At 52.3% G+C, this 24246-nt stretch overlaps 1 protein-coding gene and 1 non-coding gene across 3 annotated transcripts in view; one reads left to right on the top strand and one right to left on the bottom strand.

The window, feature by feature from the left end:
• Window positions 1-24246, top strand: part of MARK4 (microtubule affinity regulating kinase 4) — a 30123-nt gene that overhangs the window by 1057 nt on the left and 4820 nt on the right. For both annotated transcript variants that reach the window (XM_027515482.1, XM_027515483.1), the window contains exons 2-14: window positions 3974-4174; window positions 6709-6762; window positions 6860-6908; window positions 7635-7700; window positions 7836-7906; window positions 8987-9043; window positions 11626-11862; window positions 15162-15281; window positions 15739-15838; window positions 17096-17205; window positions 17313-17472; window positions 20047-20264; window positions 22542-22645. In XM_027515482.1, the coding sequence (XP_027371283.1) occupies window positions 3974-4174; window positions 6709-6762; window positions 6860-6908; window positions 7635-7700; window positions 7836-7906; window positions 8987-9043; window positions 11626-11862; window positions 15162-15281; window positions 15739-15838; window positions 17096-17205; window positions 17313-17472; window positions 20047-20264; window positions 22542-22645 (1547 nt within the window). The remainder of the gene's footprint in view (window positions 1-3973; window positions 4175-6708; window positions 6763-6859; window positions 6909-7634; window positions 7701-7835; window positions 7907-8986; window positions 9044-11625; window positions 11863-15161; window positions 15282-15738; window positions 15839-17095; window positions 17206-17312; window positions 17473-20046; window positions 20265-22541; window positions 22646-24246) is intronic.
• On the bottom strand, window positions 19179-19285 carry LOC113876887. Its single transcript, XR_003506621.1, has one exon. It is a non-coding gene; the product is annotated as a U6 spliceosomal RNA (small nuclear RNA).

Here is a 24246-nt window from a genome sequence, read left to right as displayed (position 1 = left end):
ACCCCCAGCTCAGTCTCAGATTTCTAGGCCCTGAACCAATCTGACTCCAGGCCTCATCCTTCCTGTATCAACTCCTCTGCTTCAGGCAAGCCCCCTCCTCAAGCCCTCAACCCTGTGACCCCCGCTTCTGACAGGATACTACCTCACCCCTTAGAGCTCAAGGCCCCCATCCCTTCTGCTGCCCCCAGGGCCTCCCTCTTCCTTGCCAGGGGGTCTGGCCTCCCAGGGAAGCCCCCTCCTCAGTGTCAGAACCCTTCCCCAGCCCACAAGGCCTGGCCCCAGATCTTTCTTCCAGAAGACTCCTGGGCTTGAAGCTTCTGGTTTTGCCCTGGTCTAAGCCCTCTTCTCTTGGTGTCTGTCTGCTGGGAGCTTTCTCCCCAGGTTCCTAGGCCCCTGACCTCCCACCAGGCTCAGGCTTTGTCCCTTGGATCCACCGCTTGCCCGGGAAGCCCCTTCCCCAGGATTTCAGGCCCCTGGACCTCTCTCTGGTTCCAGGGACTGCTCCTGGAAACCCTCTTCTTTAACTTCTAGGAGTTTCCTCAAGACCCAGGCCCCTGGCTCAGGTATCCTTGGCCACTGACTTCCACTGCCCCATGGCTTGGACCCTTCCCACTGTTCCCAGGTCCCCCTGCCCCTACACCACATCCCGGAACAACCCCAAGGAGATCGATCCCCCTAATCCTCATTTCCCTAATTTCTGTTCACTCTCAGCACTTCTGAAGACTCTCCCACCAAACAATGCCAGACTTTTCCCCAGCTGGGTTCTTCATCCCTTTCCCCCCCGGGCGTTCTGCCAGCTCCCTGCCAATCCCCAGCCAGCCTCACCCTAGATGCCCACCAGAGAGTTTTGTCTCTGTCCCTTCGTCTCGCAGGACCCTGCCTCAGAAAGCTCTGTCCCTCATCACCGTCACCACTGCCGCCACCGGCCATCATGCTCCGGGCCAGACTCTGATTTGGAGTTTCCAATGAGAACCACCACTCCCCCAGTCACCCCAGGCTGTGACAGGGAGCCCACAGGCCTGGCTATGCCAGCCACTTTGCCCTGTGACCTCAGATAGCTGGTTCTCTCCTTCTGAGCCTCAGTTTCCTGCCCTGCAAAATGGGGGTGATCATTTGAATTCCTCAGAGGATTAGTCGAGATGATGGGGCAAGCCTGACACACAGGACGCGCCCCACACGTGTTCGCAGCTGCTGTGACCGCGGGTGCGAGTCAGACGGCAGTGCATCCTCAGTACAGGGCTGTCACTGGTTGCTGTGCGGGCCTGCAGGCCCATTCCCTGCTTGGAGCCTCAGTTTCTTCACCTCTAAATGGGATGGATGGTAGCACCTCCCTGTTAGGGATGTTGTAAAAGGAGCCAATGAGATTATGTGAATAAGATGCATAGGACCAGGCCTATTGTAGCTGCTATTATTATTGTTGTTGTTAATGACTTTGGTTATCCGGAGAAGCACAAGTTCACATCGAGTTTCTGTCCCTCCCTAGCTGTGTGACCTCAGGCAAGTGACCTCACCTCTCTGAACCTCAGTTTCCTCATCCAGCAAACAGGGCTCATACAAGCACTTCCTCCTCCTCATGTTCAGATGTGTGGGGAAATTCGGGGATGGTTAATTCTCCCCTCTCCTCCCAACTCTAGTCTGTAAGATCTGCTTGTCAGTCCTGGCAGAGGGTCACCTCTTCTGGAATCTGAGGTCATCATACCCCCCTCCTTTGCCACCTGGACATGAAGCCACCTACCATGACAACAGCCATGTGGGGTCATGCCCAAGTTCCAGGCCCCCTACCACCCAGCCTCTGGAGGTTCCCTAGCAACAGGCTCAGTGTTGGGGCGCCAGCCGGTCAGGAGGGAGCTGGGCCAGCTGGTGGTGCTCGCCAATTTTAGCTCCCGCCCCCAGCCCCTGGGGGCTTTATCACCCACTGCCCCAGCGGCCCCTTGCAGGGGTTCCTCAGCCACGCTGCCTTCAGTGGGATGCCAGCCCAGCCCCAGTTGGCTCCCCTGGTGCCACCTAATGGGGATTCTTCTCCAAGCCCTTATCTGGGTGAGAATCAGAGCTGTTATCTGCCAGGATCTCCAACTCCTTTCCCACCTTCCCCTGGGAGGAGGCCCGGGGTTGTGAGCAGCCCAGCGGGGAATGTGGGAAAGAGCTGGGGGCTCAGGAGTCTGCAGAGCCGGGTTCAAATCCTAGGCACTCTGTTCCTTCTGCCCTGTGACCTTGGGCAAGGTACTGACCGTGCCTCAGCCCTGGGGTCCCTGTGTAAGGAGTGCGGATCATAATCGGGCCCCCCTTGGAGGCCAGGGTGATGGCACAGTGGGCCGCAGGCATGCGGCTAGGGCTCCAGCACTATGGCTGTCTTTCTGCCCCTCATGGGGAACATTACCTCCCTGTTTCTTATGAATGAACCGTGTGACCTTGACAAGGCAGCATCTCACCACAAGCCTCAGTTTCTCCTCTGGAATATGGGGGTGCTGGTGCCACCCTCAATGGGCTGCTGTGGGGATTAAATGCAGATGAGGTGCATTAAAGCCCAGGATTTGGCCCGTAGTAAAGGCTGCTTAATAAAAATGACAGGAGCGTGAGGCAGCATGGTGTGGCGAAGGGGAAGACATAACTCTGGGGTACACCATCTGGGTTCAGGTCCCAGCTATGAACCTCAGTTGAAAGTGAAAGTGTTAGTCACTCAGTCGTGTCCGACTCTTTGTGACCCCATGGACTATAAGTAGCCCTTCAGGCTCTTCTGTCCCAGAAGTCTCCAGACAAGAATACTGGAATGGGTAGCCATTCCCTTCTCCAAGGGATCTTTCCAACCAAGGGATTGAGCTCAGGTCTTCTGCATTGCAGACGGATTCTTTACCATCTGAGTCACCCGGGAAGCCCTGAGCCTCAGTTTTCCTACCTGTAAAATGGGGATGATGATGCTTTAATGACCAGTGCTCATTAGATATTGGTCCTCATCACTGTTAAGTGGCCTGGCAGAGTCCCTGCAAGGAGCTGCCCTGGGCCCTTCTCTTTGTTGCATATTTAGCCTTCTCTCTTCCTCAGTTCCCTGTCCTCCTGAGTCCCATCCCCCAGCCCTGGGAAGGGCTCAGGGACAGCACAGGGTCTGAGCTGAGCCATCTTGGCTTGGGGCCTCTGTCTCCCGCACCCTGGGCCCCAGCTCTGAAAGGGAGGCACAGTCCCTGGGGCTCACAATGAGGGCAGGGCAGCCAGGAGCAGGCAGGTGACCTGCGGGGGGAGAGGCCCGGAAGGGACAGGACGGCAGGAACAGAACGTCAGGGACAGATTGTGGTGTGGCGTGGGAGACCGCGGGTCGGGGCGCCGATGGAGCTGCGGTGTTTCACAGGGCAGTGGTGGGGGTGGGGGGGATAGAGGAGGCAACAAAGTCTCCTACCAGAGGAAGGTTAACAGTGTGGCCTACAGTGTCAGGGTGGAATGAAAGACGCTTGGTTACAGTGTTTGGAGTAGAACTGGGGGCAGTAAGGATCAGAAGAAAACAGTAGGAGCAGGAAACTGGGAGTGAAATGTTGATACATGGGTTTGCCATGGAATTGAGGGGCTGGGTGGGGACAGAGAGAATATGGAAAGTTAGGAGCAGTGAGAGTTGGGGTAGAGGGTTGAGTTCAGACATGGGGGTTGAGGGCTGCAGCATTAGAATCAAGTATCTTGGAGCTGATGGAGGTCCCAGTAATTAGGAGAGGACATTGAGGTAGGGGTAGCCTGATCAAAGGGAAGGGGAAAGAAGAAGACAGCTGATATCTGGGGTCCCAGGTGCCTAAGAGTTGGGGGGCCCCCAGCATCTTTGTTCTTGGAGACGTCTTTTTGGAGAGAAGGGTAGGGGAACCAAAGGTCTCTGTCCCGCATGGGTTTGCAAAGGGCCTTGAGGGGGGCAGTGGCCATGGCTGGAGTTAGCCGCCCGAGCATGCTGGCGGGTTGGACGGGCGCTGCCCGCCACTCACGCTCCGTCTCCCCCACTCAGCATGGCACCCTGGGCAGTGGCCGCTCCTCGGACAAGGGCCCGTCCTGGTCCAGCCGCTCCCTGGGCGCCCGCTGCCGGAACTCCATCGCCTCCTGTCCTGAGGAGCAGCCCCACGTAGGCAACTACCGCCTGCTGAGGACCATTGGGAAAGGCAACTTTGCCAAAGTCAAGCTGGCCCGCCACATCCTTACTGGCCGGGAGGTGAGTGGAGGGTGGGGCGGGGAGCGGGGCTGGGGGCAGAATCCTGCAGCCCTGGTGCTTGGTGGGAGGAGGTCAGGCTTGGCCCTCACTTGGCTTTGTGACCGCAGGTAAATCTCTGACTCTCAGAACATCTTCGATTTTTGTTCCAGAACAACCCAAGTAGGAGAAGAGAGCTAGTTTCAGGCGTCCCTGGAATTGTGGGGCATCTCAGTCAGGTCACAGGCAAGCCATATGCACAGTTACTTTGAAGTCACATGGCTTTTGTGCCTAAACTTAGGCCGTGCGCGCATGCTCAGTCGCTTCAGTCGTGTCCGACTCTTTGCGACCCCATGGACTGTAGCCCACCAGGCTCCTCTGTCCATGGGATTCTGCAGTCAAGAATATTGGAGTGGGTTGCCATGTCCACCTCCAGGGGATCTTCCCCACCCAGAGATCAAACCCATGTCTCTTACGTCTCCCACATTGGCAGGCGGGTTCTCTACCCCTAGTGTCACCTGGGAAGCCCCTACACCTAGGCCACCTCCCTGTTTTAATGGTGGACTTTGGAGTCCACCATTGGAGTCCACAATGGAGTCTTCCAGTGATCTTGATTGAGAATGCAAGAGGTTTATTCATGTTTAGGCACCCTCCCCACCTAGCCTTCTAAGGTGGGCATATATACACTGAGTGTGGCAACAATGTTGCAGAAATGGAGAGGAGTCTGTAACTCACACTTGCTGCTGCTGCTAAGTCGCTTCAGTCGTGTCCGACTCTGTGCGACCCCATAGACGGCAGTCCACCAGGCTCTCCCATCCCTGGGATTCTCCAGGCGAAAACACTGGAGTGGGTTGCCATTTCCTTCTTCAGTGCATGAAAGTGAAAAGTGAAAGTGAAGTCGCTCAGTCGTGTCCGACTCCTAGCGACCCCATGGACTGCAGCCTACCAGGCTTCTCCATCCATGGGATTTGCCAGACAAAAGTACTGGAGTGGGGTGCCATTGTGGGGGATAAAAAGAGATTGGGTGTGTTTATGACCCCTCTACACCTCTTTCAATTTTAGAGAAGCGACAGGAGCAGTTTCTCCTGCTCTCACATTGTCTATGCCATACACACAAAAGATACCAGGCCCCAGTGGTTTTATGGGCAAATTGTACCGAACATTCCAGTTTTATGCCAGTACTTCCAGAGACTAGAGAAAGAGGTTCCGCTGCCAGATTTTATGTGCTTGTTCAACAGTGACAGTGAAACCAGGTAAGACATAAAATTGGAGGCTAGTCTTACGTGTGAATATAGATACAGAAAGCTTCAACAAAATATTAGCAAATAGACTCTGACGTGTCAATTAAAGAAAGCTGCATGGTGACAAGGCTGGGTTTATTTGAGGAATGCACAGTTCTTTTCAAATTGACAATTTATTCATGTACTTTGCCACATTCACAGATTCAAGGACAGAAACCATATGATCATCTCAATACTGGCATACAAAGTGCTTGTCGAGATTAAAAACCCATTTGTGAAAATATAAAGGAAGCTTAGGGACCCTCTTCCCCTGCAAAAAGTGCATTATTCCCCTCACATGGGTTTTGAACGTGACTCCAGGGGTTTCTTAGGGAACAGAGCCTCCCAGGGGAAGAGTTCTGTAATCCAGTGGATCTGGGGTGACTGAGGGTAACCCCAAAACTCTTTGAGAAAACCAAAGACCTAAGCTGGATTAAGACTTTTGAAGTGCTGTACCCTAATGTGTAATTCAAAATAAAAACTTAGCTAAACTGCAAGATAAGTATAAAGAGGCTTCAATAACATTTTGATTTTTCCCCAATGATGACTATCCCAAAACTCTTTCAAAACTAGCTATAGATTTTAAGTGTGTAAAAGGTTGACTCTGTCAAGCTGCATAAGTTCAACCCCCAGCCCACAAACTTCCCAGCCGTATAACCTTGGCCACATTTTGGAACAGCTCTGTGCCATTTGTGAAAATGAGGATGATCTCCTGGGGTTGTTGGGAGAATTCAAAGAGTTCTCATTTAGGGACTTACCCTGGTGGTCCAGTGGTTGACTCTGTGCTTCCAGTACAAAGGGTGCAGGTTGAATCCCTGCTTGAGGGACTAAGATCCCACATGCCAGGTGGCCAAAAAAAAAAAGAGTTCTCATTTGTAAAGCACATAGACCAGGGCCTGGCTCATGTGACTACTTGTTAAATGTGAGCTATTATTTCTTGTTCCACAGTGTGAATGATCTGAGATGCCCTCACACAGGGGCCCCCTCAGGGTCTCGGTCACCCTCACTGTGGACAGGCCCCTGGAGCAGCCCCAACCAGACCCCATGATGGCATAGGGGATATTTCCCTGCAGAAGTAAGGGTAGCACTGGACATGGTGATAACAGCATGTGCAAAGGCCCTGCGGTTCCAATCCCCATCCACTAAGAATGGCCCGGGTAGAGCGCTGTTTCTGGAAGGGGACAAAGGAAGGACATACCAGGGTGTCTGGATGAGGGGCCCTTTCCCAGCTTGAGGACCTGTGGTACCTTGACCTTTCCCCCTTTCTTCCATCTCCAGGTCGCCATCAAGATCATCGACAAAACCCAGCTGAACCCCAGCAGCCTGCAAAAGGTGAGACCCAGGGAGAGGGAGCAAGGCGGGGGAAAGGTTGGGGAGAGGGTCCTTGAAACCCCCCACCCTCATCTTGCTCTTTTTTCCTTTCTTCCAGCTGTTCCGAGAAGTCCGTATCATGAAGGGCCTAAACCACCCCAACATCGGTGAGGAGGGGAGGGAGTGGGCTTGGTGGACACCAGCCAGGGCACTTGGGAAAAGAGAATCGGGGGAGAGAGAACTGGCTATTGTAGCAGTTAGAAAGAAATGTTTTCTCATAGCAGTATCCCTGCTTCCTGGCTGTGTGACCTTGGGTGAGTCACTCAACCTCCCTGAGCCTCAGTGTCCTCCTCTGGAGTGGGGGGTGATAAGAGGGCTTATTACTTCAAGGTCATTGTGAGGACCGGATAAGATCGTGCGTGCCGAACACTTAGTTCGGAGCTAAGCTGTGGGAGCCGCTCTGATTATTGTCATCAGCAGCATCCATTGTCATTGTCATTATCATTAGTCAGAGCCGAGAAAGTGAGGTCTTTACCAGAGAAGCAGGATATGGCCTGGCCTGAATGTGGCCGCAGCATTTATTTATCCGTTTGTTCATGGACTCAGTAAGTATTCCCTGAGTGGCTGCTCATGTGCCAGACTCTGGGGCCCAGCAGTGAAGAAAACAGGCACACATCCCCAGCCTCACAGAGCTGACATTCTTGTGAGGAAGTGGAGACGGTGGTCAAGTGAGGTCAGGGAGTTTGGAAAAATCTTGCCATCAGTAGGGAGCCATTGACTGTTCTTGAGTAAGGGGTGTCGTGGTCAGCACATGTGCAGTTACCGAGTGCAGGTGGAGGCTGAGGGGTCTCTTCTCGCCTAACCCCTCTACCACCACCCCCTGGCCACTGCAGTGAAGCTCTTCGAGGTGATTGAGACGGAGAAGACGCTGTACCTGGTGATGGAATATGCAAGTGCTGGTGAGGCCCCTCCCCTCCCTGCCCTGCTCTCCGTGCTGCCCCGCCACCATGCCCCGCCCCTCCCCTCCCTGCCCTGCTCTCTGCGCCGCCACCCCCCACCATGCCCCGCCTGACCCACTGGCCTCTGCCCTGCAGGAGAAGTGTTTGACTACCTCGTGTCGCACGGCCGCATGAAGGAGAAGGAGGCTCGAGCCAAGTTCCGACAGGTCAGGGTCATGGCTGGGGCGGGGCTGGGAGGGGCGGCCAGTCTCCAGGAATGAGGGTCTGATTGTGAGTCTGGGCTGTTGCAGGGCCTGGGGGCGTGGCTTAAGTCGGGGTGGGGGTGAGGGTGGACAGTTGGGTGGCCATGGGCATGCAGAGGGCCAGATGTGAGGCTATTCAGATGCAGGGGTGCAGCTACCTAGCTGGCTCGGTGAGAGGACCAAGCCTGAAGGTGCCCAGGTAGGCCAGTGTCCGGTGTGTGAGTGTGAAGGTGCGCCCAGTATATAGGAGTGTGCCTAAGAGGGCACGCAGGTACCAGGGTGCTGAGATGCATAAGTAAAGGAGTGTGGGTTTCCAGGGATATAGGTGTGTAGCTCTTTGGGTAAAAGTGGAAATGGTAGCTGGGGTGTGTGGGTGAGGGAACCCCAAGTGTGGGTTTAAGTTTGTGGGTAAGAGGGCACAATATATATGGGTGCCCAGGCGTGTGGGTAAGAGGGCGTGTGGTTTCAGCTCTGTGGCAGTGAGGATGCTCGGGTATATAAGCAGGTGCGAGGGAGCCCAAGGGTGGGCATATGGGTTGATGGGCCAGAGTGTGTATGGCATCACGATGTCCAGGTGGATAAGGTGTGTGGATGTACAGGTGCGTGGCAGTGAGGATGCCCGGGTATGTAAGAGGGTTTGGAGGGTGAAGAGACCTGAGCAAGAATGTTGATCCGGCACTGTCCAGCTGCTGGACACAGCTATGCTGGGTGCGCAGGGCTTAAGCCCCGGTGTGCTGGGGCTGCCTGTCTGTGTTTGGGTGTATGATGCTCTCGTGTGTGTTTCTCGACATGCCCCTGCCAGGAGGGCGGCTCCTCCTCTGCGTGGAGGCGTATGTCGGGGCAGCGCCGTCTTCATTTCCTGCTGTGACTGGGTGGGGAGCGGGCAGAGTTAGGACTCGGTGGGGACCCAGCATCATGGCCTGTGCTTGGGGAGGCCTGGAGGCCAGAGCTCAGTTGTGGGTAGGTTCATGGGGTCTCTGAAGGAACCTGAGAGCTTAGGGGGCCACAAGTAACCAAGCTCCCCTCTTCTCCCATCCCCTGCAGATCGTATCGGCTGTGCACTACTGTCACCAGAAAAACATTGTCCACAGGGACCTGAAGGTGAGCCCCCGGCTCAGCCCGCAGACGCCCGCTGCAGTCCCCCGACACCCCGCACCCTCCACCGCATCTCCCTTCCTTGCCTACTCATGCTCTCCCGCTGCATCCAGAACCCCTTGACTTGTCCCCAGGCTTCTGTGGCAAAAACAAGGCCAGCCAAAGCGGGGAGCAGGTGGGGGCGGGGGCGGGAGGCGTGAACACAGGGGAAAGAAACAGTGTCCCCGAACGGCCTCGGGCAGTCACCCGCGTCCCGGGCAAGGTCGCTGGGACGCACACGGTACGGAACATCACTCTCAGTCTCCAGAGACTTTAGAACATTCAGGAAGCTTCGAGAATTGAGATCCTAGAGCCCCAGAGTCCCACAGCCTCCAGGGTATCAGAGTCACAGGCATCTTTGAACTCGAGAGGGACGGCGAGCGCCTGGTGGGGACGGGAGACTCAGCAGGGCCTGCCCTGCTCCGCCGCACCACCGGGCTGGGCTCTGTGTCCCAGGGCCCCTGCTGCACACCTCCCACCCGAGAGAACCTCCTTTCTCAGGAAACGTGTGTCTGGTCCGAATCAGGTCGTCCGTTGTCCTGATGGTGATTTCTTGAGCACCCACTGTGTCCCAGGCCCTGGGCTAAGTACTTAAGGAACTGCTTCTCAAGGTTTCCAGCACAGAATACTGGGTTTGTTTGAGTGGTTTCAGCTCCCAAGCCGTTGTGGACAGGGGCTTGGGTAAAGTGTAATAAAAATTAAAGGAAAAAGAGATGTATAAAGTACAAGCCCAAGGAACGTCTGTGGTGGTCCAGTGGTTAGAACTCCACGCTTCCACCGCAGGGGGCACAGGTTCGATCCTTGGTCAGGGAACTAAGATCCCAGTGAGACCAAAAAAATAGAAGAAAAAATAAAATGCAAGCCTGATTTTAAGATGATTATTATAAGAGTAAAAAAAAAACAAACAGAAAATTCTGTCAAACTGCTGTAGAAGTTCGAAACACTGTCTCTGTGCTGCCCTAATCCCCACACAGCCCGCTGAGGAAGCTCCTCAGAGGCGTGAGTTTGCCCTGCAGGGGTGTGAGCGAGCCATTGCCAACAGCCTAGGGGAGGCGCGCCCCCTGGTGGAGGGTCCTGGAAGTGGCTAAAAGGGGACTTGGGGATCCGGTTAGTGCACCCAGGGGACCGCCGAGGAGGAGCAACCCAGATGGGAGGGTGGGGCTGAACTCTGGAGCCTCCGATGCCACAACGGGGAGTGTCACCCCTGAGCAAGATGGAGGTGCCCCTAGATGGAGGTTTGGTGTATATCTGTATGGGTTCTGTCCCTTTGTCAGGTCAGAGGTGCGGAAGGGTGGTACCGAAATGTACCACCAGGAGGGAGGGAGACCAGGAGGAAGCCCTGCACGCTGGGTTGGGGAAAGGCGGAGGTTGGCAGGGGTCGGGCGCCAGCAGCATTCTGAAGGGTAGGTTTTTTGTGCGTCAGGTGTAGTCAACACACGAGAGGAAGAGGGGTGCAGGAGGCTTCTTCCACACTCGGGCTGTGGAGACGGCAGGCCTCTTCTGGGTTCCAGCTCTGCTACTTTCATGCTCTCAGGGAGGCGTGACGTGGCCTCCCTGAGCCTCTTGTTTTCTCGCCTATGAAATGGCAAATACACAAACCCCTGGCACCAAAAATAGACAAAAGCCTATACATAGCATGTAGAGTATTTATTGAGTGCTGACTCTGTCCCATGTGCTGCGATGAGCACTTTTCAGTGAACCCCAAAACCGCCTGTGAGGCCGGTGCTATAATGACCTTCAGTTTACACACCAGAAACTGAGGGACAGAGAGGGCTGGTAATCCACCTGAACTCACACAGCGAGTGGGTGGTAGAGCTGGGATTCAAAGCTAGGGTGCTTCCAGAATCTGTACTTTAGCCCCGCATTATGTAGCTACTTTTAGAAAGGATAGTCTAAAAGCCCGGTGCATAGTAGGTGCATAGTAAGTTTTATATGAAATGATTTTCATTTTTATAAGTGTTGAGCAGTCCATCCTCATTTTTTTTCTGCTGGGTGAACTGAGACTCAGAGATGGGCAGGGGAGTGCCTGAGGACCTTCAGCCCTGCAGGCTACGTGGAAGAATAAGAGCTAATATTAATTATATAGTGCTTGTTATTTAGTCGCTCAGTCGGGTCTGACTCTTTGAGACCCCATGGACTGTAACCCACCAGACTCCTCTGTCCAGGGGATTTCCCAGCCAAGAATGCTGTAGCAAGGTGCCATTTCCTTCTCCAGGGGATCTTCCCGGACCAGAGATGGAACCCACGTCTCCTGCCTTGGCAGGCGGGTTCTTTACTGCTGACCCACCAGAGAAGCACATTACATAGCACTTACCGGGCGTGAAACATTGTCTGAGGCCTTTTGCACGGTTTGACTCACTTAATTCTCACACGTCCCTGTGAGGTGGGGACCCTGATTATCGCTGTCATATGGATGAGGAAACTAGACCCAGAGAAGTAAAGTCACTGCCCGAGGTCACACAGGAAGAAGGGACGAGGCCGCGACCGCCCCAGGTTGGCTGGCTCTGGCGCCGCACACATCCGCCCTCTGCCCTCTCCTTGCCTGGCAGGCCGAGAACCTCCTGCTGGACGCCGAGGCCAACATCAAGATTGCCGACTTTGGCTTCAGCAACGAGTTCACGCTGGGCTCGAAGCTGGACACATTCTGCGGGAGCCCCCCGTACGCCGCCCCGGAGCTGTTCCAGGGCAAGAAGTACGACGGGCCGGAAGTGGACATCTGGAGCCTCGGCGTCATCCTGTACACGCTCGTCAGCGGCTCCCTGCCCTTCGACGGGCACAACCTCAAGGTGCTGGGCGAGGCTGGCACGGGGGCTCTGACTCCCCTGGGGAGGGTGTCTCTGGCCTTCACAGTCCCCATCCCCCAGATCCCTCCCCTGCAGAGGCCCGGAGGGGCAGGGGCTGAGTTCTCAAGGCAAGATGGGGGTCAGGCAGGACAACGTCGGGGTTCGGGCATGGGCTCGCAGCTGGCAAGCTTGGATTCAAACCCCGCTCACTCACCCATCCACTCCGTATATAGTTATTGTTTACTGTCCACGAGTCGGGCTCTATTTTAAGTTTTGCAGACATGGGGTAAACAAAGGAGACATGCTGCTCCCCGGGTGATCCCTGAAAACAGGCCAAGTGGGAGAAGCCAGTCACTAAAGGCCCCCGTGGTAGATTCCATGCCTATGAAGTGTCCAGAACAGGCAATCACAGAGACCAAGAGCAGATCAGTGGTTGCCTAAGACGAGGGAGGCGGGGGGAGTTGGATGACAGGGTTTCTCCTGGGGGTAATGAAAATGTTCTAAAATGGATTTGAGTGATAACTGCAACAGCTCAGTGAATATACTAAAAAACCATTGAATGGTGCACTAAAAAAAAAAAATCCTTGTCTCATGCTGACATTCTTGCAACAGAGCCAGGCAGAAAATAAAATAATAAGCAAAATATATAACACATTAGATGCTGGCCAGTTCTATAGAAGGGGGTGGGAAGCGTGGGGTGAGTTGTAGTGTTGGGTTGTTTCTTTTTTTTTCTCCCTTTGAATTTTTAATTCTGAAACATGCTGATCAACAGAGAAGTTGTCAGACTAGAACAGAGGACAGAGTCCTTTTCGGGAGATGCTCTGATTGCCAGCCCGTGGCCACGTGTGCTGCATGTATGTGTCTGCATATGCCCGTGTTCTCACTGCCATCGCGGTTCCTGATGGAACATACGGGAGTCAGTTGTAGACACCACATCCCTTCCCCCTCTGAAGGTTGCGTATAGCCGGGATCCCCTGAGGTGGGGCATTTTCCGTCCACGATCACGCTCAGGAAATCCAGCGCTGATGCAGTCCCCAGCTCTAACCCACAGCCCGTGCTTGGGTTTCATCAGTCATCCCAAGAATATCCTTGGCAGCTATTTTCTTCTCCTATCCCAGCGTCCCCTCGGGCACCCTCATTGCATTCGGTTGTCCTGTCTCTTTAGTCTCCTTTCATCTGGAACAGCTCCTGGGCGGTTCTTTGTCTTCCGCGGCCGGCAGTGATGAGTTCAGGCCAGTCATCTTGGAGAAAGAGCCTCCCTCGGCCTGGGTTGCCCAGTGTTTCCTCCTGATTGGATCCAGGTGGTGCATTTCGGGTGGGAATTCCAAAATTCCGGCAGGAGTGCTCAGGCCTGCTCAAAGTGGCCGAGAGGAGCAGTCAGGGGATCGGGGACGTCATTGCCAAGGACAGGACAGCAAAGCCCTGAGTGATAAGTTGGAGGGGCCCCTTGTCACCATGGCGTCAGCCAGTCAGCCAGCCCCTTTGAGCCTCAGTCTCCCCCTCTGTTCAGTGAGGACCCTAAAGTACCAGCCTCATAGCAGCGATGTGAGGACTTGATGAGATCAGATAACAATCTTCCTGAGCCCCAAGCGTGAAATCAGGAGATCTTCCCAAAGGGCCAGGCCGGGGTCTCACCCGTCCCAGGCTCTTGTCACTTGCTGCTGTCCTGTTTTCCCCACCAGGCACCCCAGGCCTTGCTGGCTGTGTGGCTGGGAGCCATCTCTGCTCTGTCATTTCCTTGCTGAGTGACCTTGAACAAGTCTTTCTGAACCTCTCCTTGTGGGGACACTTACAGCCAGGCTGGGTGTGTGAGGCCCTTCACCAGGACTTGGCATCAGGCCAGAGTGTCACCCCTGGGAGCTGCCCTGGTGGAGGGGTCAATGTCCCTTTGATTACTTCGCAGCATCACACGACAGAGGCAGTGTGGAGCTGTGGTTGCACAGCACAGGTTCCAGGGCCTGATTGCCTGGCTTTGAACCCTGGCCCTGCCACTTTCTGGCTGCACAAACCCAGAGCAAGTGACTTAACCTCTCTGGGCCTCAGTTTCCTCATCTGGAAAATGGGCGTCATGACCCTGCTCCACAGCATTCTTGTGAGCATAGATGTCATATGTGTGAAGTGCTTAGAACGCAGCTGGCTCATGATGAGGGCTCTGAAAGCAACACTTATCACTATGAAATATTCACAACCCTCTGGGCTGTGATAATGTGCAGTGTAGGAGGCTCCCCAGGCCTAGGCCTCATCCCGCCCTGTTAGGAGAAGGCACCCGGAGGGAACTCCCAGCCCAGGCCCTGGCACAGGGCTCCACCCAGAGACACCCCTTTCTCCCTTCACCTCCCACTCCATTTTCTCTCTCTCTCAGTTCTTTGTTCAGGATGGTAGGGGCTTCCACTGGTCTGCCATGCCATGGAGCATGGAATTTATTTTTTTCTTTTGTAGCCTTGGCAGGGCCCTCCTAAAAAGCCCTAAAAAAAAAGTCAGCATGTAAATCAGTGTTCATTCTTGGAGACTGCCAGGGCCTCATAGCTTTTTGGAAAGACAGGTGGGGGGCGCGGGCAGGATGCCCCTCTCTCGTCCCCTTTTGTAAACTTGGTCTCTCCTTTTGTTTTCAGTTTTGCCCGTGCCGGGTCTTCCTTGTGGCACACGGGCTTCTCTTATTGCAGAGCAGACTCTGGACAATGCGGCTCAGTTGTTCCAGTGCACAGGCTGTCTAGTCACGACAAGTGGGATTAGTTGGCCCGTGACACGTGGGATCTTAGTTTCCCAGACCAGGGATTAAACCTGTATCTCTTGCATTGGAAAGCAGCTTCTTAACGGGAGAAGTTCCCCAAACCTAGTATTTAAAAAGCACCTGCTCTGGGCCTGACTTGTACTAGGCATTCACTTCTCTAAACTCACTCCTGCCCTGGAAAGTGGGTGCTATGGTCCCTGTTTACAAATATGAAAACTAAGGCCCCCGAGGCCAACTCACTGGCCCACCTCCCCTCTTATCTGGCTCACAGAACTCACACACTCTAAGATTTCCTCAAAGTGAAAAGTTATATTGCTTTAAAAAAAAAAAAACAAAAACCTGTTTGAAAACTTCTGCATCTGTAACAGTGTTCCCATTTTACAGATGGGAACCGAGGTTGAGAGAAAGTGGTGGGGTTTTTCCCATCACGTCAGGGCTAGGACTTAGAGGCCCTGTCACTTCTGTCGGGGGATTGAGAAAGAAGAAGAGAAAGTGTGTGTGTGTGTGTGTGAGAGAGAGATGGTTGGGGAGGTGGGGTGGACCTCTCCCCCAGTAACCCCCGTCCCCCCAGGAGCTGCGGGAGCGAGTCCTCAGAGGGAAGTACCGGGTCCCTTTCTACATGTCAACAGACTGTGAGAGCATCCTGCGGAGATTTTTGGTGCTGAACCCAGCTAAACGCTGTACTCTCGAGGTGAGCTCAGTCCCCAGCCCCACACCCCTTCCACTGAAGCTCTCTTGCCTGACACGGTTCCTCTCCCTGTCCAATCCACCACTGAAAGTTGAGGGGAGATGGGCAGCCCAGGGAAAGTATCCTAGACTCATCCTGACGCCACCGCCCCTGCCCCCCAACAGCCTCGCCTACTCCCCAACATGCCAGTAATTAGCTAATGAGCTCCTAGGATGATTACAGGGTGCTGGGGGCCCAGATGATGCGGAGGAGGAAGGGTGGCTTCGGCAGGCTCCAGATGGGGGCTGGGGGTTGGGAGAGGAGGTGCTAGCTCTCAGGATGGCCTTGATTCTGGGGTGTTGGGCCTTGGAGGTGGGGGGCAAGGCAGAGCAGGAGCCGCATTTGGGAGCTATGTCTTTATCCCAGTGTCTTCTGACATCTCTCTCTTTCCCCTTCCATGTCCTGCTCCCAATTCCTGCAGCAAATCATGAAAGACAAATGGATCAACATCGGCTATGAGGGTGAGGAGTTGAAGCCATACACAGAGCCCGAGGAGGACTTCGGGGACACCAAGCGAATAGGTGAGGGTCGGGGAAAGCAGGGCTGTGGGCCACAGACCCGGGAGTGGGAACTTCCCAGCACCTACCTCTTTGGTTAGTGCATCAGAGAAGTTTGCAAGGCACCTGGGGAGAGCAGAGAAGTCTGGGCTCTGGTCCCTGCCCTGCTACTTTGTAGCTGTGTGACCCTGGGCCAGTGGCTTCCCCTCTCTGTGCTTCTGTTTCCTTGTTTATAAAATGAGATAATCATAGAACCTGTCTTATAGGTTTGTTATAAATGAATGAGTTTATATAAAGCATTTACATTGGGCATGAAACAAGTGCTTTTGTGTCATAATAGACATGTGATAAGTGCTGTTGTCTAAGCTTTGACTATTAACACACAAGAACTCACAGGTGACTTCCAGAAGAGTTTGGACAAAGCCATCAATAATCTGCATGCTTGAGAAAAACTCCCACCTTGGCACATGCCTCACTCACTACCCCTTCAGTCCCAATCCCTTCAGCCCAGAGCCCTCGAACATTTGGCCCTAAAGCATTAGCCCTGGAAGAGCCCCTTAGGAACCATCTAGTAAACCCTCACTCTGCAGCTGATGAAACTGAAGCCACCATCAGATCTGGCTGTATTAATCAGGACTTCACAGTTGCAAGTAACAGAAAACCCAAGCCATTCTGGCTTCAGCCAGAAAATAACAATTGGTTGATCCATATGAAATCACCATTTTCATAGCTCAGAAATTAACATGAGCAATTTCACGTAGTTTAACCTAATAGTGATGTTATTTCATTCACATAACTGGAAAGGCCATGATATGTCAGCTTTCAGGCACAGCTGGATCCAGGTGCTCAGAGACCGTTGTTAGGAATCTTCTCAGTGGTGACTTCTTTCCCAGGCCGCTCTCCCTGCAAAGTGACCACAGCATGTCCTAGTGGCCTGGACACCTCAGCAGGAAGAGAAGCCACTTTCTTCATTTCCAATGGAAGCTGTAGGGTGGGACCCATTGGCTACCCCTGAAGCAGTCAGTGTGGCCTTGGGGGTGGAACACTCTGATTGGTCAGACCTGAGTAATATGCCTGCCCCTGGGCTTTGGAGCAGGCAGGAGTCAGCTGGGGCATCTGAGCAGAGAAGAAGTATTCTTCCAAGGAAAATGAGGGTGCTGCTGGCAGAAGGGGGAATGATTACTGGACAGGCCAAAGTGCAGGCATTACTGTGTGATGCAGAAAAGAATGGAAGGGAAGGATCTGGGGAGACTGAATCTCCTCTCCATCCCCCTCTCCCAGAGGTGATGGTGGGTATGGGCTACACACGGGAAGAAATCAAAGAGGCCTTGACCAGCCAGAAGTACAACGAAGTGACCGCCACCTACCTCCTGCTGGGCAGGAAGACTGAGGTCAGAAGGCGTCAGGGACATTCGGGATGCACGATACCCGGGGTGGAGGGAGACCTCTGGGACAGAGGGGAAGGGGCTGATGTTCCTCATCTGTCATCTTCCTGCAGGAGGGTGGGGACCGGGGTGCCCCGGGGCTGGCCCTGGCACGGGTGCGGGCGCCCAGCGACACCACCAATGGAACAAGCTCCAGCAAAGGCACCAGCCACAGCAAAGGGCAACGGAGTTCCTCCTCCACCTACCACCGCCAGCGCAGGCATAGCGACTTCTGTGAGTATTGCCCCAACACTTGCACATGCCATCCCTGGCCCCAGGGCCCCAGACCTGCATTATGTCAGGGTTCTCTGGCTGGCAAGCAGCAGAAACCGGCTCGAACCAACTGCAACAAAGGGAGAAACATCATATAAAGGTGCAGGGACATTGTATGGAATGTGGAGGCAGCCAGGCTCGGGAAGGGATTAGAAACTGGAAAAGCAGCCAGCCCTAGAACAGACACTCTGTCTTGCTTCTTCTTTGTTCATCTGGTTCTTCTTTTCTTTTTTTCATATCCTGCCTTACCTTTTCCCCAGTCTCTTAACTTCTTACAACTCAGTTTTAGAGGCCAGCTCAATAGTAGCTGAAATCTCTTTGATCCACTTGATAATCAGGGTCCAGTCAGGATTAATCCACTTGACTGGGACACAGGAGGACACATTGTACAAAAAGGCTGCTGAAAGCCTGCCCTCTTGCCTCTCTTCCAGACTTACTACTGGGAAGGGGCTGGGGAGACACCTGCTTGCATCCTACATTCTTCAACTAACAGATATCTCATTTCCTGCAGAAAATAGATCCACGACCACTGCCACCATAAATGAGACATGGGAACTTGGCAAGAGGTCTCTACCTCTACCCTCATCTTAATCGTCTTCACTATATTTTTTAACAGCTTTATTGAGAGATAATTCACATACTATGCAGTTCACCAATTTAAAATACACAATTAAGTGGCATTAGTACGTTCACAGATTTGTGCATCTTTCACCACAGTCAGCTTTAGAACATGGTCAGTGTTCTAAAAGAGACTCTACAATCCTTAGCCATCTACTTTGAACCTCCCATCCACCCCAGCCCCCCAACCCTGACAACTACTAATCTACTGTCTCTATAGATTGCCCTATTCTGGACCTTTCTTATAATTAGAATCATACAATCCGTGGCCTTTTGTGACTGCCTTCTTTCACTAAGCATGTTTTCAAGATTCATCCATATCATAGCATGTACCAATACTCCACTTTTTTATTGCCAAATAATATTCCATCACATGGATATACCATATTTTGTTTATGCATCACCAGTGGGGGGTCATTTGAGTGTTCACCTTTGGCTATTGTGAGTAATTCTCTGAGTGGGTCTTTGTTTTCATTTCTCTTGGGTGTGTGCCTAAGGGTGGAATCACTGGGTCATATGGTAACTCTGTGTTTAATAGTTAAATAACTGCCAAGGTGATTTCCAACTTTCTATAGTTTTTACATCCCTGCTTCTCCTGGGGGTGAAGTTCCTTACCCTGGGACAGGCACTAGTACAGGAAGAGGGAAGTCAGGGAAGCTTAGTCTTGAGCAGGAAGTATCCTGGATGGTCAAGCCATTCCCCTTCCTTGGGTTTCCTTTTCCCCACCTGTACAATAGTGAGATTGGCCCAGAAAGACCCTGAGAAGCTTGTGATTCCATCAATCTGTGATTAGAACATGTTAACTTTTAAAAATACTCCACATGGAGAGCTTCTGGGTTCCGGGGTTCACGGGATGAAAGGTGTCGATGGGAGCCCGTGTGTGTCACTGTAGAGCTTGCGATGCTTCCGGGGCTTTTGAGCATTAAGTTTTCTGAATTTTAACACACAGAAGTTCCAACTCTCTGAAGTTCTAGAACACCCTTAACCCCTGGGTTCTAAAACCGTAAATTTCGAAGAGGTTCTAAGGGACCAGATTTGTTTTTTTTTTTTTAAATATAGAACGCTTCACGAATTTGCGTATCATCCTTGTGCAGGGGCCATGCTAATCTTCTCTGTATCATTCCAATTTTAGTATATGTGCTGCCGAAGCGAGCACCCAAATTTGTTTTGTTTTTGAAATTAATAGTCACATCCTTCAAAACTCGATAGTGCAGAAAGCGTAGACAGTAAAAACATCTTTGTCCTACACGTCTCTCCCAGCCCCCAGTCCCATTTGGAAACAGCCACGGTTACCAGTTTCATATGAGCTCTTTTGGAGAAGTTTTATTCATATATAAATATATAAAGATAGAGACATGAAAAGAATGAGAAAGATATGAAAATGCATAAAGATGTATAAATGCAATATTAATATATTAATATACCATAAAGATATTCTCCCTTTTAATAGAAGTGATAGTCTTTGGGCAACATGCATTATAAACAAGTCCAGATAAATAGATATAGATAGGTACGTACTTCCTCCTCATTTTTACACATGGTAGCCCACTGTAGACCTCATACCTAGCCCTGCCCTTTCTACCTCACAGTCTGTCTTGAAGATCTTTCTGTATGGGAACATTGTTTATAGTTGCACTGTATTCCATTGGGTGGCGATATCTTGACTTATTCAGTTATTCAGGGGTGTTGAGGCTGTTCCCAATCTTTTGGCCTGAAAAAAAGAACAAGGAGTAGGATTCAGTGAATAACCTGCACAAGCATTGTGTCATTTATGTGGAGCGTCTGAGTCCGTGAACCCGTGTCACTTAGATGTCAGAGTAGCCTGTGCGAGGAATTCTGAGGTTCTCAGGATCACCCAGAGCAGATTTTTGCTTTTTCTGCTGACGCCAGCACAAAACTGTCCCCTCCCTCTCCTAGGTGGCCCATCCCCCACACCCCTGCACCCCAAGCGCAGCCCAACCAGCACGGGGGAGGCGGAGCTGAAGGAGGAGCGCCTGCCCGGCCGGAAGGCGAGCTGCAGCGCTGCGGGGAGCGGGAGCCGAGGGCTGCCCCCCTCCAGCCCCATGGTCAGCAGCGCCCACAACCCCAACAAGGCAGAGATCCCAGAGCGGCGGAAGGACAGCACGAGCACCCCTGTGAGTTGGGGGGTGCTGGGGGGGATGGCACCCTGGCTGCCCCGCCTGTGGCCCAGCCTGTCAGTGTCGCCTGGGTGACATTTCCCACACTCCGTCATTTCCCATCCCTCCTGTTCCGCAGACCACCGCACAGGGTTCTGTTGTATCCATTCAGTCATTCATTCAACACACATGAGTGCGCTCTCTGCCTGTGCTCGTACTCAATTCTAGTGTATAAGTTAGGATTCAGTGTCAAAAAGAAATTCCCTGTGCTTTCAACTTGAAGGATTTAATATGGAGAATTAGCTGTGGTGCTTACACAATTGTAGGAAGGGCTGGAGGAGCAGGCACTGGACCAGACCTACAGGAAAGGCATATTACCACGGCAGAACTGACCCACCAAGGGAGCTCCCGCCTTTGAGGCCCCCTCGAGCTCTGCTCAGTTCAAGAACATACAGTCAGGGCTACGATGCAAGTCTCAGAAACGGCATCCTCCACCAGAAGAGCCTCTTGCTGCCCAGAGGTCTGGAGAAGCGGCACTGGTGCCCTGCTGAAGCAGAGACCCTCATCCCAGTCTTGCCTGTGTGAGCAAATGTCAGAGGGGGCAGGAAGGTGGCTGCCACCCCATTTCCACCTTCCAGATCTCCACAAGAGCAGAGGTTGCCAGATCCCATTCATACCCAGAACCTGGGCTGCTGAAGAGTTTCTGGGGAACGTAGCATTTGGCTTTCTGGCTTCTGCAGCTCCCTAGAATGCTATAATACAAGCTGAGGGAACCAAAACATCCTCAACATCAGGAGACAGAGGTGGAAGCAAGTTACAGGAAGGTGGTCCGGATGCAGAAGCTGCACAGACCAGCGTTTGAATTACATTGATGAGCTGTGTCCCCTCGAGCAGGTGACTTCCCCTCTCTGAGCTTCACTGTGCCACCCTGTGAAATGAGCTTACCAAAGAGCTTGGGTTGTCAGGAGGATCTTGTGCCATCCTCACACAGTGCCTGGCTCAGGAAGCACTCAATGAATGAAAGCTCTTGTTATTGTTGAAATACATCCACACTTTTAAGACACTAAAAAAGGGCAGCAAATTACCCCCTCCCCCAAAAAAATAGAAGAAAGGAAATAATAAAGGGAAGAAATCAATACAGGAGAAAACAGATGTACACGAGAGAAAGTCAACAAGCCAAAAGCTGATTCTTTGGAATAATAAAGTCAGTGGACCCCTAGCAAGACTAATTAAGAAAAAAACACAACATTGTAAATCAACTGTACTTCAATTTTTAAAAAGAAAGAAGATAGCAAGCAAAAGTCACCAGTATCAGAACTGAAAAGGAGAGCTGCATTGTGACATAGAAAGAAAGATAATATTAGGAACTACTTTATGCCAGTAAATTTGACAGTTTAGACAAAATGGACAAATGTCTTTTAGAAACACACCAAAACTGACCCGAGAAGAAATAGAAAACCGGAGCAGTCTCAACACTTTCCCATAAAGAAAACTCCAGACCCAGATGGCTCTAAACTGGTGGAAGTCTTCCAAACATCGAAAGAAGAAATAATACCTATCTTAGGCAGACTTCCAGAGGAAAAAAGGATCACTTTCCAGCACATTTTATGAGGCAACAAAATCCTGATACGCTATTCCTGTCCTCAGCTCAGTGCAGTGCAGGGTGGAGATGTATGTATGAACAAAGGTGGTCAGTACAAAGCAATGTGGCCAATACAATACAAGGCTGTAGCTGGGAGCGCAAAGAAGGTAGCTGACTCAGCCAGGGCCCAGGGCGGGGATATGTTGACCTGACACCTGAGAGATCCCTAGGAGTGAGTCAGAGGGAAAGGTAGGAGGAAGACCCAAGCAGAAGAAACAGCCTGTGCGAAGGCCTTTAGGAGGAGAGATGCGACTTCCCTGGCAGTCCAGCAGTCATCACTCCGCCTTCCCACGCAGGGGGCCTGGGTTCAATCCCTGGTCCGGGAACTGAGATGCCATATGCCTCTCAATGTGGCCTGAATAAGTATGTTTTTAAAAGCTTGACATGGCTGGAGGTGGGCAAGGCTGCCCCCTGGGAACTTGCCGTGACCTTCTCTCCTCCCAGCTCTAAGGCCCCCCATGACTCTCAGCCTGCATTGCTGGCATGACCCATTGACCTTTCATGTCTTTAGCCAAAGTAAACCATCACCTACTCACTCTTGGTTCACACATAGGCCCCTGCCTCGTTCCTAATGAGGTAGGCCAGAGAGGGTAAAAGGGATTAAGGAGGGTCCCTTTGCCCCCTCACTCTCCTCCTGGCTTTGTCTCCTACAGAACAACCTCCCTCCCAGCATGATGACCCGCAGAAACACCTACGTTTGCACAGAACGCCCGGGGGCTGAGCGCCCATCCTTGTTGCCAAATGGCAAAGAAAACAGGTATGAAGGGAGGGCAGCAACGGGGAAGGAGAGATGGGGTGTAGTGAGCAGCGACCCCTGATCTAAGATGTTAGACGTTGTGGGGAGGTATGGTGTGGGGACGGGGGAGTCTGCATGTCTGCCGTTCCTTTGGCAGAATCTACCCATGTCCTCCCGGTCCCAGACCCCCCTGAAAAATCCTCCCCCCTTAATTAATTAGTCATCAGCACCAGCAAAGCAGTCTGCCCCACTCTCTGCCCACGAGCCTGGGGAACCTGAGTTCATTTTTTTTGAATGATCCATTTTTAGAGTTGGAGAGAAGCCCTAGAATGTCACAGCTTCAACATCCTCTAGTTGGCGGGATTTCAAACTTACTTGCCTGAGTTGGTTCAGGCTCCTTCAGCTGGCAAGTGAGGTAAACTAGTGCAGGCTGGCTGGAGCATACAAAAGGAATGAATTGGTTCACATCACAGTTCAAGTCCCAGAGTGGGGTGGGCTTCAGGATCATGACACTCCCGCCCATCAGGATTAGAGGGCGTGACTCCCAGGTGCACTCTGGGAAACACCCAATACAGGGATGTAGGTATCACTCTGGTGGGGGCAGGGGGTAGTGTTTGGAAGCGGTGATTCAGCTCTGAGTTCCGAATCTCGCCTCTGCACTCCACGAGCAAGATGACCATCAGCAGGTGTCTGAGCCTCCGTTTCCTCCTGTGTGAGATGGAGCTGATGTTCTCTGCCTCCAATCCCATTAGAGGGATCCGGTGGAGATCAGGTGTGTCCTGTTACCTCACACAAGGTCTGAGTCATAGTAGGCATTCGATGAGTCAGAACTTATTTGGGGGTTATTAAATAAAAATAATAATAGCCAACATTTATCAAGCAGTAGCTGTAGGCCGGGCCTGTGCATGTTAGCTGGTTGAATGCCCCTAACAATTCTATGAGATCCATCCTGGTGTCTCCATTTTACAGCTGAGGGAATGAGGCACAGATAGGTTAAGTAACTTGTCCAAAGCCACACAGCTGGTAAGTCAAGGAGCAAGGATTCCAGACTGACTCCAGAATCTGTACTGTTAATCACTATAATATATGGCCTCCAAGTCCTGGCCAAGCGATAGCATATAGTTAGGTTATAGATTCAGGAGTGAAGAGATCATAAGGCACAGAAGATGAGGTGGAGGTTTAGTCCTCTGTGATCCAGAAGTAGGAGGCAGGGTCCTCCAAGGATTCAGGACCACTCTTAACATGAGACTGCAGCTCTAGATCTGAGGCCACTGCACCAGTTGCCACCATTTCCCAACCAGCAAAAAGGGTGGAAAGACAGTGGAGTGCAAACTGCTTTTGTGTTCAAAGACATGACCCAGAAATGGGCCAAAGCACTTCTGCTTACATCCTATTGGCCAGAACATGGTCATATGACCATACCTAGCTGCAAAGGAAGCTGGGACATGTAGTCTTTGGCTGGGTGGCCATGTGCAATGTTTATACTCTTACGGGTTTGGTTACTAAGAGTAAAACCTTGTGTATGGATTCTGGGTGAGAGGTAATGGTATCTGCCAATTAGGGCTCCCTCTTTGAGATCTGGCTGGTCTTGGGGTCCCTAGAAGGATATTAATTGGAGGTCT

The sequence above is a fragment of the Bos indicus x Bos taurus genome, chromosome 18 (assembly GCF_003369695.1).
Source record: "Bos indicus x Bos taurus breed Angus x Brahman F1 hybrid chromosome 18, Bos_hybrid_MaternalHap_v2.0, whole genome shotgun sequence".
Lineage (NCBI taxonomy): Eukaryota > Metazoa > Chordata > Mammalia > Artiodactyla > Bovidae > Bos > Bos indicus x Bos taurus.
Note: the sequence above shows the minus strand (reverse complement) of the source record. Positions and strands in the feature narration are given on the sequence as shown.